The 17,905-nt window shown below is 48.2% G+C and overlaps 1 protein-coding gene across 2 annotated transcripts in view; it reads right to left on the bottom strand.

Annotated features, from left to right (window-relative positions):
• The window catches only part of LOC138373317 (F-box DNA helicase 1-like), a 106,944-nt gene that overhangs the window by 15,856 nt on the left and 73,183 nt on the right, over nucleotides 1–17,905 (bottom strand). For both annotated transcript variants that reach the window (XM_069339508.1, XM_069339507.1), the window contains 3 exons: nucleotides 11,794–11,935; nucleotides 9,341–9,415; nucleotides 8,990–9,118 (listed from right to left, as the gene is read on the bottom strand). In XM_069339508.1, coding sequence (XP_069195609.1) covers nucleotides 8,990–9,118; nucleotides 9,341–9,415; nucleotides 11,794–11,935 — 346 coding nt within the window. The remainder of the gene's footprint in view (nucleotides 1–8,989; nucleotides 9,119–9,340; nucleotides 9,416–11,793; nucleotides 11,936–17,905) is intronic.

A 17,905-nucleotide genomic window follows, 5' to 3' on the forward strand; every position in this document is an offset into this window, starting at 1 on the left:
TTGCATAAAACCTATCGTTTCAGGGCAGGTGATAGGTTGTCGCAGGCTACAATTGTAGACAATACGCGAATTTTTTAGCATCAAAGCCAAGAGGAGATTCCAGTCACCACAGCGCACTGTATTGCACTTAATGTTACAGATGATATTAAACAGGGGGAGTACAAGACCGAGACGGAAAAATAGTAATACTCAAGAAGTAGGCAAGTTCATTTAAGCACTGGACTTGCAACATGTGCAACAGTCATATATGAAACTTTTGAGACGGATATTATGTAAATTCCCTAGACTATTTGCAATGGAAGACGACCAAATCGGTCTTCTGGATAGAAATGAACATGTTATTCCTACATTTGATCATCATCTATTTATACTCGTCAATGGAGGCTTCAGGAACGGGCAAAAGAAGTAATTAGGGAGGAGTGTCAGAAGATGTCGAGACAGAATGTGATAGAGCCTAGTACGTCACAATGGTTGTCGCCAGTGGTGTTTGTACGTAAACCGGATGGTAGTTACAGGTTTTGTGTTGACTACCGGAAGGTCAATGAAATTACTAAAGGTGATGTGAACCCTTTGCTACGGATTCAGGAAATAATAGATCAGTTTAGGGCAGCCAAGTACTTTTCCACTCCGGATGCCAATTCGGCGTATTGGTCCATTCCCGTCTCGGAGACGGATAGAGAGAAGACTGTTTTCTCTGATGGGGTTCATATTTATCAATTCATGCCGATGACTTTTGGGTTATAGACAGCTCCTTTGTCATTTTAGAGGGCAATTAATTATATCCTCAGTCCAGTCTTGGGAAGGCACTCATTAGCATACCTGGATGATGTGGTTATCTACTCTAGAACGTTTGATGAGCACCTTCGAGATTTGACCGAGACTTTGACATTGTTAGATAAAGGCGGGTTTTAAATTGAACATAGGGAAGTGTACTCTGGCATCTCAGTAATTCACGTTTCTGGGGTTCCAGGTGAGCACAGACGGTATCCGACCTGACCCCGACTCCTGTCGCGCCATTGCTGACATGCCAACACCAAAGACGGCAAGGGATATCTGTAGGTTTTTTGGAGCAGCCGGATACTTCCGTCGCCACATTGAGGGTCATGCAAGTACATCAGCACCTATAACTGAGCTCACTAAGAAAAATATTAAATTAATTTGGAAACCAGAGGTTGATAACGCTTATGCAATATTAAAAAGTCAACTCATTACTACTTCAGTATTGGGAGTACCTAATTTCAGGGCCGTTAGTCCATTGTTCTGCAACGGATAGGGAGGCTTTGGCTGCGGTAGAAATTGTCATACTTTGGGCCGTATTTTTTCCAACGTCACTTTGTCATTTGTACAGATCACAGGGCTTTATACATATAAATTTTTGAACCCTTAGATCGAGTGGGGGCTGATCTGATTGATCTTCATCACAGTCTTTCAGGAAATCGGTACGTGATGGTGTTGGTTGACCATCTGTCCAGATACACCATCCTGATTGCACTGCCTCAAAGATTCTCGAACTGTTGCAAAGGCGTTCTTGGATAGGTTTGTCACTGTGTTCCCTAAAGTGTAGAAGTAAAGAAACTAACCCTAAAGTGTTAGTTTCTGACTGAGGTCAGGAATTTAATGGGAATACTTTTAGAGAAGTATGTAAAATTGTAGAAACCACTTTAGCATTCACTACGGCGTATCACCCTCAGAATAACGGTATGACAGAACGGACGAACCGGTCGGTTAACGATATGCTTGCAATTCTTGCAGAGCATGATGCAAATTCATGGTACCAACACCTGCCATATGTCCTGCTGAACACTGCCATCCATCAGTCATTTAACACCCAACCCCTTTTGCTTTTCACTGGTCATTCATGTAATTTCCCATCAGGTCTGCTTAACAGCCATAACATTATATATGGTGAAGATTACCCATCAGAGGTTTTAAATAAGATGAAAAATGCATGGAGAATTGTAGCTAGGGCTTATGCTCAGCATTATGACAAGGTACGACCTCTTTAGTCGAAAGTCGAGAATCTTGTGTTGAGAGTTAATGAAGCGGCTCCGGCGAATCAAAGTAGGAAACTTGCACCTAGATGGCGGGGCCCTTATCGAGTATTGAAAGGAAAGGTCCGGTTAATTTTGTTATCAAAAGGTATATTTGAGGACCAAGCTGAGAGAACCATCCATATTAATAAGTTAAAATCTTATCACGCGAGGGAGGAACTAGAGCTGCTTTCAGAAAGTCTAATTCCAGACCTGTCTAATGATTCATTTACCGAGTCAGATGCAGAGGATGACCTTCTGTCAAATCTCACCAAAAGTCGAGTTCAATCTTGTCACCCCATGGTAAGAAGGTCGCGAACTGTACAGCAAAATGTTAGTTAACCCCCCTAGTCAGGTTTGGAAGAGTTCAGAATATATTCCTGTAGAGGCAATGGTGTGTATTTACTGATGTGCATGACTCAGGTAGCATACTTTGCCTTGCTCCAGGGTTTTCCCAACTTCCTATACCCCAGAGTAAAATCCATGCTTCTGCCAGTTGTCTGTCTTTCTCAGGTGTGATGGTACACCAGTTCCAGCCTCCCAATCCCACGTGAACCAAGGATCGAGATCAGCAAGTCTGGGGATGACCCACCTGTGATAAGATCGGGGTCTGAGGCACGTTACATAAAATCCTCCCCCTTGTTCCCGGTAACTCGTCAATTAGATACCCGGAAGGGGTGACTGGAGTACAGTCACCCGGCCGACACCTCATGTCACTAACGAAGTTGTATTGGTCCAGCCTGCTGTCTTCACGGAGCAGAGTCCAGAGTCAACGTCAAATCACGGTGGGAAGCTATCTCAAGGTTACCAACCAAGCTCACCAACCGTGTAGTCCGTCCAATGTAACGTACGTTTATGTTACGTTGTTGGGTAGATTAGATACACATTGTTTAGCGAGTTTTCATATTTATTTAGTAGTCTTTATTACAGTAGTCGGTTGGTAGTATTGTCGTAAACGTTCAGACGGAGCTTGAAGCGGAGCAGAGAGCGGAGTGAGGCCGGAATCACGGAGCTCTATGTGGGAGAGCGTGGCGGCTCGATTGGGAATTGCGAGTGTCTGAACTCGGGGAGAGAGAGCATTGTAGCTCGATGCGGTCGAGGTCTGCTGTCTCCTCTGTGTCGAAGCTGTAGCATCTTGGGTCGATTAGAACTGTACACGCCGAGTGCTACATTGTTGACTGGAAATTGTACTGTCCATAGTCCGTACTGGCGGGAAAACCGAAGGTGGAAGACAAGTGGTCTACGAAGAAGTATGTTAATTGCAACGACTTGTCAGCTCTCTCAAAACTTGCGGTTGTGTCGTCTGTGGAAACCAAGATGCATCACGGTAGTCTCGGGTACGAACAGCACTACCCCTTCAGAGTGCTGCTGAATCGCCAGATGAGGTATAACCCTGTACCTCGGCCCAAGCTCAGCTGCACGATGGGTTGCATGGAAGGTGTACCGGCCCAGTAGTACCGGGATAACAAGTAAACGCCGGTAGATGGCGTCGCCCAGGAGCTGAGGCAGGGCCAACCTGTCCTGTCACCATGCCAATTTCTTCAACGCCACTCGAAACTCACTACCAACGCAAGACATCGTAACACATCGAAGCTCTGCTCTACTGTGGCAGCCATGATTAACGACAATCCATGACTGTTTGGGGGTGATAAGAAGTGAACCCGGGTTCATGTTAGCGAGGTCCACCCGAGCTGACATCCGCCAGCTGTCACTCAGTCAGGTGCGGGTAGTACAAGACCCCTGTACTGTCAATAAGTAATTATCAAAAGAAGGCACTAAACCGGGAAGGCTAAGTAGCACCATCGAAGTGCAAAATAATAAAAGGGCACTAAATATCATGCCAATACGAGAACAGAAACACATAAGGCGAACGATATCAAAAGTATCCGATTCACCAAGAACTCTATCGAAGGACAAATGACCGCGAGGGACGGTCGGAAAGCAAGACACACACACGTCCTGGAAATCAGGACATTCAACAAGGATATGCACAACTGTAAGAGGGACAACGCAATTTGGACAAAAAGGAGCAGGTGGGGGGGGGGGGGAGCTCCATTAAGTGACCATGAGTTAAGCTTGTATGGCCAATCCGCAACCTTGCTAGAGCAGTTTAACCCCACCGCCGGTTACGGTGGCAGGAAGAAGGCCAGAAGGGGACAGAACGTTTGAGAGTACGCAGCTTGTTACCAACTACAGAAGACCAGCATCCCTGCCAACGGGGCAAGGATGGAGGAATGAATAACTGGATAAAAGTAGGAATAAGGAATATCTTTATGGGAGATGGGACAAGAACGGATAGCTTCTCTAGCGGCAGCATCCACATGCTCATTTAAAGAAACACCAACATGACTGGGAATCCAGCAAAACTCTACAGATTTAAATTTACAAGAAACTGCCAATGTTGAATCCCGATGACCACCGAATGGACAGGATTAAAGGACCCTAGAGCCATGAGGGCGCTACGAGAGTCAACTACAGCCACAAAGGAGGATTGAGAATGAGAAAGCAACAGACGGAGAACAGAGAGAATAGCATAAAGTTCTGCTATGAAGACGGTAGCCTTAGAAGGGAGGCGACACACACAAGTGCGGTCAGGAAAAACAACAGTAGCCTACACCGTTCGCAGACTTAGACCCATCGGTGAAAATGGAAACAGTGGGAGTGCGAAGAAAAGTGCTCAAGAAAAAGACGTTTCAGAACCGTAGGAGGGGTAAAAGCTTTAGTGATGCGGGACAAGGATGTACAAAACTTTGGAAGGGGGGACTCTCCACTGGGGCAAAGAAGGAACAATACGAGGAAAAACATTAGAAATACGAACGGAAAAAGAATCCTGTAAGCGAGATAGTCGGACAGAAAGAGGGAGGCGATGAAGAGGAACAGGAACCACAGGAGGGGTAAAAGTTAAAACACGACAGAGGCGAGAGGAAGGATGCTGTAAGGACAAAGCAAGATAGCGAAGACAGTAGCGATCACGGCGGTCCTGGAGAGAGGGGAAACCAGTGTCATCATACAAGCTGAGGACGGGAGTCAAACGAAAGGCACCATCGCTGAGACGCAACCAAGTATGGTGCAAATCAAGACGGCGAGGAGCATTAACAGAAAAGAATACAGGGCAATCATAATCTAGTTTAGACAGGACGAGAGATTAGTGCAAATAGAGGAGCGTGTGCCTATCCACTCCCCAAGAAGTATGGGACAAAACCTTAAGAAGGTTAAGGGCCTTAGAGCATTCAATTCGGAGGTAAGAGATATGGGATGATAAAGACAAACGAGTGTCAAAAATTAACCCCAAAAACTTAGTGGAATCCCTGTACTCAAGGGGATGACCCTAAAGCGGAAAAGAGGGACGAATAATGACATGCTTCCGAGTAAAAGTCATCGCACAAGTCTTAGACGCAGCTGAACTTGGATCGGTGGCCCAAGACGGCACGGCATCAATCAAGTTGAAGCCGCTGTTGGAGGAGAGGCGAATCACCACCTTGAGAGCAAATATTCAACATAAAGCGGAGAAAACGATAGAGGGAAGAGAGGAAAAGAGTGCAGAGAGAGTGGTACCAAGCCTCACACGAAATGAACAGCGAGAGAGGAAACTTTGGAAGAAGAGAGAGAGATTCCCACGAAGGCCAAAAGAATGAACTTGAGGCAGAATATGATACCGCCATGTATTGTCATAACCCTTTTCCAGGACAAAGTGGACGGCAACAACGGAGGTCTTGGCAGCAAAAGTAGTTCGATATAGACCTCCAAGTTCACCAGGACATCTGTTGTGCTGCGGCATTTGCAAAAACCAAATTGAGAAGGCGAAAGAAAGTGATAGTGCTCCAAGAACCACATCAGACCAACGTTAACTATACGTCAAAGAGCTTACAGACAACTCGTGAGGGCAATAGGGCGGAAGTCCTTGGGGAATGACCCGAGAGACCCTGGTTTCCGAACAGGGAGGACAATAGCATCGAGCCAGTCCTCAGGGACTGACGATGACTTCCTGACTGGATTGTACAGACTCAGTAAATATTGTGCCGTGCACGGAGAGAGATAGCGAAGCATCTCATGATGAATGTCATCGGAGCCTGCCGTCGTAGAACCGCAGAGGGCAGGGCAGACTCAGCTCAGAGAAAGAAAGAGAAGGGATCGTTATAGGTAAGGTGAAGATCAGTACAGAAATCTGAAGGATGTGTACAGAGTAATCCTTATACTCGCTCCATTATCTCATTATCTTAATGGCGTAACTAATTAGCACTAATAAACAAGCTATAATCCTATCCCTAATTACGGGTAACAGTTTTCACACCCTCCTATCCTAGTAAGGGGGTAGTTACTAAATATAAGGAAGCGATATGAGAATAGACAACAGTACAATTTCCAGTCAAGAATGTAGCCCTCGGCATAGGCAGTTCTAATCTTCTCTAAGACACTGCAGCTTCGACACAGAACAGACAGCAGACTAGGACCGCATCGAGCTACAAAGCTCTCCACATTGAGCTCCGCAACTCCGGTCACACTCAGCTCTCTGTTTTGCTCCAAGCTCCATCTCAACGTCTACGACACTGCTGTATCCAGGACTACTAAATAAATATGAAACTCACTAAACACTGTATCTAATCTACCCAACAACGTAACATAATCGTACATTACAGACGAGATTCCAGAATAGGCTTACGAAGGAAGAAAGATTGGGGAAGACGAGAACCAGAACTAACAGTTGAAAAGTGGGAACCCAGTTCGGTACCTGGGTTCGTTGTTCGTTGCAGGTCTGGGACCTGCAACGGGTCCACCGCAAGAGCACCATGAAGGTGAAAGACCGGCGAGACATCGGGAACAAACTTACCCACTATCTTGCGGATATGCTTCCAGACCAGTGGCAGAGGAGTTTCGGACGTAACGGTGGAGACAAGACATCCAGCATGCACGTTTAGCCACACAGATGGGCTTACGGTCCACTGCTCTCGCCTTCCGAAACAAAAGAAAAGACTCAACCGTCTGCTGGCGGCAGTGCCTCTTCAGGCTGCACGCTTACAACTGACAGCCCAAGCAGTCCACATTCCACCAGGGAACGCACTTCCGCGTTCCCCGAGAGGAAGAGTGAGGAATAGAGCGGAGGGCAGCGTCAAAGACGGTGTCATGAAAAAGGAGGGCGCGTGGGAGAGGTCGGAAACAGTAGCACAGAGAGTAAAGAGGCGCCAGTCAGCCTCGGCAAGCCGCCACCTAGGGAAGGAGAGAGGAGGTTGAAAGGAGAAAAAGGTAACAAGGATAGGAAAATGGTTACTGCCATGGAGGTCATCAAGGACCCACCACTCGAAATCTAAGTAAAGGGATGACGAGCACAGAGAAAGATCGGGACAGGAAAGGGAGCGAGTCCGAGAGCCTAAATGAGTGGGCTCACCAGAATTCAAGTGAGATTCTGGAAGATGATTGGCAGTAGATAAGTGCCAAGCCCTTATTGGCCCTTAAGGGCCGGAAATCAGGCCTTGTTTTTAATGGGTGGCTGTAGCCAAAAATAATAGGAGGAGCTCCGGTGCTGTATTAGTTGTGGGAGGGGCTATCCTTCCACTGGTAAGCTGGTGAAACAAATTCTGGTAGTGTGTTCTGGGAGTGCTTTGGGGTGGAAACTCTGTCAGGCATCAAGGGGCTGAGGGCAGTCATCAACATCTTTGGCAAAATTTTGCAGGATTAAGGTAAAGAGTGCTTGAATACTAATGTACATCATTGAGTCGGATCACAGCCTCTTAGGGTAATTACAGCTAGGATATATCTCATTTCAATATACATGTTTTAAATTAAATAAAGTTTACTAATGTATTTGTGTTTAGTTATTTGTTCCCCTATGATTAATGCTGATGCCGTATATATATGTGTGGTATTTGGAATTCCCCTGGGTGCCCCTCCATTTCATGGATAAAACCGTTGTCCCTTGAATCTAAATTAGTCAAGTAAAATTATATAATTTGCTCCCCAAGCACTTACATTACCAAGGATCTTAATGCCCTTGAGTTCATGATTAGAGAGTTTCTGTCCTTCCCGAGAGATTAATAATCTAGATACATTCAAGTATGTCAGCGGGAAGGTAATGGCAGTGTTTCAGTAAGTCTTTATTCATTACTTTAAAATTAATAGTCCCTTCATTTGTTGCTTCCTCCTCACTTAATATGTCAGGGTCAACATTAACTGGTAGTTCACCGAGGGGTCACAGTAATCTGCAAGCAGTGTTAACCTGGGGTGTTTAGAGTGAGTAAAGGGTGCAAAGGAGAGGGTTATTACAACAGCCACGTGAAGGAAAGTTGACGGAGTATAACGAAGATGGCAGCCAGCACCACGTAAAGGAAAGGTGACGGAGTATAGCGAAGATGGCAGCCAGCACCACGTAGAGGAAGGGTGACAGTGTAGGTAGACGAGAGATAATACAATGTAGAAGACGAGTGATGGAGTGTAAGGTAGAGTATAGCCAGCACCAAGTAGAGGGTGCTGTATGAGAGTATAGAGTAGTGGGCTGCTCTCCCTTCTCCGTACTCTTCCCTGCTGTTTTCCTGACGGAGTATAGGGTAGAGATGTACCTTCTCCGTTCTCTCCCCCGCTGCTGTTTCCCTCTCCGTTCTCTATCCCTGCCGCTCTGCCCTCTCCGTTCTCTACCCCTGCTGCTGCTCTACTCTCTCCGTTCTCGCCCCCTGCTGCTCTACCCTCTCCGTTCTCGCCCCCTGCTGCTCTACCCTTTCCGTTCTCCCCCCCCCCCTTGCCGCTCTGCCCTCTCCGTTCTCTCCCCCTGCTGCTGCTCTACCCTTTCCGTTCTCCCCCCCCCCTTGCCGCTCTGCCCTCTCCGTTCTCTCCCCCCCTGCTGCTCTACCCTCTCCGTCCTCCCCCCCTGCTGCTCTACCCTCTCCGCTCTCTCCCCCTGCTGCTGCTGCTCTACCCTCTCCGTTCTCCCCCCTGCTGCTCTACCCTCTCCGTTCTCTCCCTCTGCTGACCTTGGCACAGTGTTGGTTGAGAATGATATCCAAGACGGCGTCACTGATGTCCTCTGCTCCGTCGACCAGCAACACGTCATAGCCCTGGATACGAGGCTTGGTCAGCTGCCAGGCCTTTACCAGTCCGTCCTGTGGACAACACAGCCGTCACAAGTGCTCGCACCACAACATTTATATCAATGGAAAACATGCCATATCTCAGATGGGTAACAGTGGAAAACATGCAATCTGTCAGATACGTAACGGTGAAAAACATGCCATCTGTCACAGTGGAATACATAACACACCTGTGTCATCGACACCTGCAGCCTGGCCGAGCACGTCTTACAACACTGTCCATAACCCACTCACCTGTGTCATGGAGATTTGCTGCCTCACCGAGCACCTGTTCATCTCCTTCCACACTGACTCAGCAATAGACAGGATCTGACAATACAAAATTCAAGTATAAACACAAAGTACATCGCAGGTCAGTTATCGTCACTGTACACTGTACCTAGCAGGGAAGGTACAGCCGAACATAATGCAATAGTTCTGCACTTGACCTTGCATCTGTATGTGAAGTTACAGTAAAATATTCTCCTCTAGGTCTTGAGGGCAGTATGCTTAAGTAGGGGTTAAAATAAACGTGCTTTTCTAAGGAAAATATGCACCTCTAGGGTGTAAGAGATGTATACTTCCCTAGCGCCTAAGGGAAGTATACTCATCTGGAACTCAAGGAAAAGTATGCTACTTTCTTACTGAGGGAAAATATACTCTTTTGGCGCCAAAAAGAAAATATGCTCACCTAGCATCCTAAGGTAAGTGTATTTCACCAGTGATTCAGGGTTAGTGGAAAGTAAGTAGAAAATTTCTCTTCAGTGGAAAGATGCAGCCGCCATCCCCCCCCCCCCCCAAGTGGGGAGATGCAGCCAACATTTCACCCCCAAGTGGGGAGATGCAGCCAACATTTCACCCCCAAGTGGGGAGATGCAGCCAACATTTCACCCCCAAGTGGGGAGATGCAGCCAACATTTCACCCCCAAGTGGGGAGATGCAGCCAACATTTCACCCTCAAGTGGGGAGATGCAGCCAACATTTCACCCCCAAGTGGGGAGATGCAGCCAACATTTCACCCCCAAGTGGGGAGGTGCAGCCAACATCCCCCCCAATGGGTAGATGCAGGAAACATTATCCCCCACCAAGAGGGGAGATGCAGCCAACATTTCACCCCCAAGTGGGGAGATGCAGCGAACATTCTCCCACAAGTGGGGAGAAGCAGCAAACATTTCCCCTCAAACAGAGCTACAGCCAATGTTCTCCTCAGATGGAAAGTTGCAACCAACTTTGATCTAGTTACACCCGACACCGGGCATGTTCCGGAGTGTTGGTGAGAACCATTGCTCCGAGGGCCCTTACTCAGCCGGAGTGTGTTCCTTTACCACATTTAGTACAGGTTGCTTGTGTTCAGATCTTGAGATCCACGAGAGGCGAGACAGCAGACCGATAGAAGGACGACGTTTGATTCCACTATGCTTGGAAGACTGTTGGGGAGTTTGGTGTCCATCTTGGTATTTGTGTTCGTTTTTATTGATTGCATGGAAGGAACACAAGAGTTGCAAGGAACATTGCCCTCAATTGGAGAGCTATAGTCAACTATCCTTTTCATGTGGTAGTGTAATCAACATTCCCCTCAAATTAAAAGTTATAGCCAAACTTTTCCATCAATGTTTGAGTTACAGCCAACATTTCCCTCTAGCGGAGAATTAAATTCAACATTCACCTTAAGTGGAGTTATACCCAACATTCCCCTTAAGAGATGCATTTACCAATATCAGTTGGAAATGGAATTGATAAAGGTTACTATTAAATTGTTAATAGTTGATCAGTAGGTTGTTTATACCAGTTGCCCTATAAATCAATTTAGTAACAACTATTCGTCTTGGCGACAATTCCTGTCTCTTTCTTGTCTAATAAGTCTGTGAAACAGTGAGACGAGAGTAACCTTTATAATAACGTTTCGCATGTATGGGATTACTCCAGACTAACATAGTCCCACGAATGTCTGCTACACCTCATACATTATCTGCATGCAGAATACCATCTGGAAGCGTAGTTATGTAACATCTGTGTGTCTCTCAACACCATTGGCCGCATTCTCCTTCCTCAGCCAACAGTTGTGTAATAGTGTCGTATTTACCCCAGCACTGTTGGCACACAAGGGGTGTGGAACACTATGGGGCTCCCCACATTCCTTGCCGAGATGCAGTTAATATTGCTAAGAATTTCCTTGATTCCGTCTCCTGTAAATCCCACATAACACCATCTTGTCTTTGCCTCATAATATTTTTCCATTATATCAACACTGAATTGGCAGTTGTCATGATAGAGGCTTTACTGTATACATTGACGCCTTACTTGTACTACCGTTCTCTCTCTGCTACTTTCTGAATATACTAAACGCCAAAAACCAGTTGCTTTCTCTGCCGTCAGTGGTGTCCTCTTGAGTCGACACCCTTGAGTTGCACATGTGGCTACTTGTGTAACTCAACGTCTCTCAATGACAATGTCAGTCCTTAACAAAAGACCGAGTTCACATATCCATTAGGAAGAAGCCAACTCCGTGGTGTAGCTGTCAACACATATTGCCTTGACATGAGCTGGACCAACACGTTATCTTACCAGCACAACAATATATTGGACTAACCCTCAACATATAGTGAACCTACAGATAATAATATCACACTAACCAATATATTGGACTAACCTTCAACATGGACTGGACCTACAAATTATATTACAGACTCACAACATATTGGACTAACCTCATATTGATATTTGTCTGTCACGGTCTCAATTTCCCGACGGTTGAGCGTGTCATTGCGCACGTGCTGCAGAGTGATGCACTCGTTCGAGGAACTCACGAAGCAGTTAACTGTTCTTCTTACCAAGTCAAGGGTCTTATAGCTGCAAGTTGTTGGAAAAATGTACAACAGTTATTAGGACAGTGTACATAAGTTACTGACAGTGTGTACACGTTATTAGTAAAGTGTCCCCCCAAGTTGGTGGGGAGAGTGGTCCCCCCCCCCAAGTTGGTGGGGAGAGTGGTCCCCCCCCCCCAAGTTGGTGGGGAGAGTGGTCCCCCCCCCCCAAGTTGGTGGGGAGAGTGTCCCGCCAAGTCGTTAGAAAGCGTGTTTTCCCCAAGTTGTTGGAAAGAGTGTTTCTCCCAAGTTGTTGGGAGTGTGTCCCCCCAAAGTTGTTGGGAGTGTGTCCCCCCCTCCCCAAGTTGTTGGGAGATGTGTCTCTCCCCCAAGTTGTTGGGAAGATTGTTCTCCCCAAGTTGTTGGGAAAGAGTATCCCCCCACAAGTTGTTGGGAAAGAGTGTCCCCCCCTCCCCCAAGTTGTTGGGAAGAGTGCTTCCACCCCCCCCCCCCAAAGTTGTTGGGAGAACTTTGAGAGTTAATTTTTCAATTACCCTTGACAGTGAAGAAAAACGTAAGAAATAGTGAGAAGTAAGTAATTATCAAAAGAAGGCACCAAACGGGGAAGGCTATGTAGCACCATCAAATGTGTGGAATAATCAGAGGGCACTAAATATCACCAAGGATGCCAATACGGGAACAAAAACGCATAAGGCGAACGATATCAAAAGTATCCGAGTCACCAAGAATTCCATTGAGGGACAGGCGACCGCGAGGGGCAGTCGGAAACCAAGACACACGCTCGTCCTGGAAGTCAGGACATTCAAGAAGGACATGCACGACCGTAAGAGGGACAATGCAATTAGGACAATAAGGAGCAGGGCGGTGCTCCATCAAGTGACTATGGGTTAAGCGAGTATGGCCAATACGCAACCTCGCCAGAGCTGTTTCCCATCGCCGGTTGCGGTGGCAGGACGGCCACAAGGAAACACAACATTTAAGAGTACGAAGTTTGTTACCAGTAACAGACGACCAAGAAGCCTGCCAACAGGCATGAATGGAGGAATGGATAACCGGGTAAAAGTTGGAATATGGAATAACTTTACGAGAGATGGGACAAGAGCAGACAGCTTCCTTGGCGGCAGCATCCGCACGCTCATTTAAAGACACCCCAATATGGCTGGGAACCCAACAAAACTCAACTGACTTAAATTTACTGTGGACAAGAAACAGCCAACGCTGGATCTCGACAACTACTGGATGAACCGGATTAAAGGACCCGAGAGCCATGAGGGCACTACGCGAGTCAACAACAACTACAAAGGAAGATTGACAATGAAAAAGCAGGAGACGAAGAGCATAGAGAATAGAATAAAGCTCCACTGTAAAGATGCTAGTCTCCGGAGGTAAGCGACACATATAAGTGCGATCAGGAAAAACAACAGAATAGCCAACACCGTCCGCAGACTTAGACCCATCAGTGAAGACAGAAACGGAGCGGGAGTGAGAAGAAAAGTGCTCAAGGAAAAGGCGTTTTAGAACCGTAGGAAGGGTAAAAGCTTTAGTGATGCGGGTCAAGGAGGTACAAAGCTGCGGAAGGGGAACTCTCCACGGGGGCAAAGAAGGCACAACGAGGAGAAACATTAGAAACACGAACGGAAAGAAAATCCTGTAAGTGAGATAACCGAACAGAAAGAAGGTGGTGGTGAAGAGGAACAGGAACCGCAGGAGGGGTAAAAGTTAAAGCACGACAGAGGCGAGAGGAAGGATGTTGTAAGGATCGCGCAAGATAGCGAAGACAGTAGCGATCACGGCGGTCCTGGAGAGACAGGAAGCCAGTGTCAACATACAAGCTAAGGACTGGAGTCGAACGAAAGGCACCAGAACTGAGGCACATCCCAGTATGGTGCAAAGCATCAAGACGGCGAAGAGTAGAAGGAGAAGCAGATGAGTAAGCAGGGCAACCATAATCGAGCCTAGACAGGACGAGAGAGGAATGTAAAGCAAGGAGAGTGCGCCTATCCGCTCCCCAAGATGTATGGGACAATACCCGAAGGAGGGCAAGGGCCTTAGAGCACTCAACACGGAGGTAAGAGATATGGGGAGACCAAGGACAAACGAGTGTCAAGAAATAACCCCAAAAGCTTCACGGAATCTTTGTACTCAAGGGGATAACCATAAAGTGACAAAGAGGGACAGAGAACGACCCGTTTCCTAGTAAAACACATGGCACAAGTCTTAGAAGTAGAGAACTTGAAGCCATGATCGGTGGCCGAAGACAGCACGGCATCAATTGCAAGTTGAAGCCGGCGCTGAAGGAGAGGCGAATCATCACCCTGACAGCAAAGAGTAAGATCATCGACAGAGAGCAGAAAAGACACCTGAAGGAAGAGAGGAAAGAAGACCATTGAGGGCAACCAGAAAAAGAGTAGTGCTCAGAACACTACCCTTGGGCACACCTTCGTACTGCTGAAAAGAGGCAGAGAGAGCGGTACCAAGGCACACCCAAAAGGGACGACGAGAGAGGAAGCTGCGGAGAAAGAGAGGGAGATGACCACGAAGGCCAAAAGAATGAAGCTGGGACAGAATATGATATCGCCAAGTGGTGTCGTAAGCCTTTTCCAGGTCAAAAAGGACGGCAACAACAGAGGTCCTCGCAGCAAAAGCAGTACGAATATAGACCTCCAAGTTCACCTAGGACATCTGTCGTGCTGCGGCACTTGCGAAAACCAAATTGAGAAGGGGAGAGGAGGTAATTGTGTTCCAGGAACCACATCAGACGAACGTTAACCATACGTTCAAAGAGTTTGCAGACAACTTGTGAGGGCAATAGGGCGAAAGTCCTTAGGGGAAGTTCCCAGAGACCCTGGTTTGCGACCAGGGAGGACAACGGCATAGAGCCAGTCCTCAGGGACTGACGACGACTCCCAGATCCGATTATACAGACTCAGTAAATACCGAGACGTGCATGGAGGGAGATGGCGAAGCATCTCATAATGAATACCATCGGAGCCCGCCGCCGTAGAACCGCAGAGGGCCAGGGCAGAACGAAGTTCAGAGAGAGAAGGGATCGTTATAGGAAAGTCGAAGACGAGTGCAGAAATCTAAAGGACGAGACTCAAGACAGGTTTACGAAGAAGGAAAGATTGGGGAAGATGAAGACCAGAGCAGGCAGAAGAAAAGTGAGAACCCAGTTCGGCTAGCGACCTGCAACGGGTCCGCCACAAGAGTACCACGGAGGTGAAGGACCGGGGAAACATCGGGAACGGAACTTACACGTAATCTTGCGGAAACGCTTCCAGATCTGTGGCAGGGGAGTTTCAGACGTAATTGTGGAGACATAAGTCCAACATTCACGTTTAGCCATACGGATGGCCCTACGGGCCACCGCACTCCCTTTCCGAAAGAAAAGAATCGGTCGTCTGCCGCCGGCGGTGCCTCTTCCAGGCTGCACGTTTACAGCGGACAGCCCGAGCACAGTCCGCATTCCACCAGTGAACGCACTTCCGTGAACCCCGAGAGGAAGAGCGAGGAATAGAGCAGAAGGCAGCGTCGAGGGCAGCGTCGAGGACAGTGTCATGAAAAAGGAGGAGCGCGGGAGGGAGAGGTCAGAGAGAGCAGCACTGAGGGTAAATAGGTTCCAGTCCGCTTTAGCAAACTGCCACCTAAGAAAAAAGAGGGAAGGGCGAAACGAGAAAAAGGAAACAAGGATAGGGAAATGATCACTGCCATGGAGGTCATCAAGAACCTGCCACGTGAAATCTAAGTAAAGAGAAGAAGAGCAGAGAGAAAGATCAAGACAGGAAAGGGTGCAAGTCCGAGAGTCCAAATGAGTGGGCTCACCAGAATTCAGAAGAGACAGGGAAGAAGAGAGGAGAAACGGCTCAAGAAGGCGACCCCGGGTATTCAGTCAAAACATCACCCCAAAGAGAATGACGACAATTGAAGTCACCCAGCAGGAGCACAGGCTCCGGCAAGGAGTCCAAGAGATGTTTCAAATCAGGAAGAGAAAGCAGGACACTCGGGGGGAGATAAATGGAAGAAACTGTGTACCATTTCCCCACAATGATACGAGCAGCAGAACAATGGAGACGCAAAGGAAAAAGTAAAGGAACAAAGGGAACATCAGCGCGGATCAGGAGAGCAGAAGAATTAGGAGCCCCAGCAATGGCTGGGATGGGGGGGGGGGAGAGAAAGGAATAGCCACGAAAACGACCATGACGAGCACCAAGCATCGGCTCCTGGAGACAGACAAAAAAGGGCGAAAACCGCGAAATCAGAAGTTTGAGTTCGAGGAAATTGGCGTAATAACCTCGAATGTTCCATTGAAGAATAGACATCGACGAGAAGAGAACGGACAACAACAAAGAACAATGAAGAAACAAAGGCGAAAGAGCAACACAGCACGTTAAAGAATATCAGGGTCGGGATCAGGGTCAGCAAAGTCAGGGTTAGGGGGCATGGGTAAACTGAGCAAAGACGGAGGGAAGGAAGCGGGAGAACAGACCAGAGGTGGGCGGGCGGGGTCCGAAGGAGGAGACAACGGAGAGGAGCAGTCAAGGACAGCAGCAGGAAGAGGGGGAGTAGAAAGAGGGGAGTGCACCTCAGCAAGAACAGCAACCGAAAGGGAAGCAGGTGCCAAAGAAACCTCCATAGCAGGAACAGGGGGCACAACCACTGAAATGGGAGGGGAAGGAGCGATAGAGGCAGAAGTAGGGGCCAAGGAAGAAAGCGAAGCCTTCTTACCTGCCGGGGAGGAGGAAGGAGAGGAGCCAGGCTTACGTTTCTGACTTAAAGAGACTGGTGTCCCAGCAACTACGTCCCGGGCAACGGATTCCAGTGTCTCAACAGAAGCTGAACGAGAGCACACACGACGGCCGTTAGGAGAGCGATGGACATCCGCCTGCACCGACAGGCGGCGGGGAGAGCCAATAGATGGAGGAAGAGGACGGGAAGGAGGATCGGAGGGAGACGAGGAAGAAGACACAGGAGACACGACAGACCGGGTAGAAAGAAAGGGAACCCCAGACAGAGGATGAGGAGGGGGACCCTTCGGGACAGAACTCAAAGGAGCAGAGGAGGGGGCAGTGGGCGTATCAGGGTCCATGGCCCAGAAACGGTTGTGAGTCTGAGGAAGGAGGGAAGGACGAGGAGAGGAAGAGCGCAACACGCGAGCATAAGAGACGTTAGCATAAGGCGGGAGCCGGCAAACCTGGCGCCTCGCCTCAGCAAAAGATAAACGCTCCCGGTGCTTCAAGTTGAGGACGGCCGCCTCAAGCTTGTAATGGATACAGGCACGGGAGAAGGTAGAATGGGCCTCACCGCAGTTGAGGCAGCGAGCCTGGGGAGAAGTTCACTCCGACTTAGAGTGACCTTCGCCCCCACACAAAGGACAGAGAGAGAGAGAGAGAGAGAGAGAGATGAGTCCCAGAGCAGCGGAGGGCACCATGCCCAAACCTCCAGCACTTGTTACAAAGCCGAGGAGAAGGAATATACTCCTGGACAGAGCACCTAGCACCAGCAAGAATGACAGAAGATGGAAGGGTCCTACCATCAAAGGTGATCTTCACAACACGAAGGGGTTGACGGCGACGACCACGAGGGGGACGAGTAAACGAGTCAACCTGGAGGACAGAATGGCCTTGGGCATCAAGGATATGCCGAATATCATCGTGGCAATCCTGCAGATTCCAAACACCGGTTGCAACAAGGGGCTGGAGGAGAATAGTGCCAACACTGGCATTCATCTGAACGTTCTTGGAGACCCGAACAGGGATCTCGCCAAGGCAAGACAAGGCTGCCAAGCGGGAAGCTGCATCCTGAGAAGGATTAGCAACGACACGTGTTCCGAGACGAGTGGGGTTGAAGGTAACAGACGCATCCACGGAATCAACAAGATGCCAATGGAGGGAGAAATCGTCAGGAGGGCGCAGAATCAAGAGGGAGGAGATCAAAGTATTTGGCCCATGAAGCGGGACCAAACAAGGCCTGATACGCAGCAGTACGGAAAGGAATC

The sequence above is a fragment of the Procambarus clarkii genome, chromosome 41, assembly GCF_040958095.1.
Source record: "Procambarus clarkii isolate CNS0578487 chromosome 41, FALCON_Pclarkii_2.0, whole genome shotgun sequence".
Classification (NCBI taxonomy): Eukaryota; Metazoa; Arthropoda; class Malacostraca; order Decapoda; family Cambaridae; genus Procambarus; species Procambarus clarkii.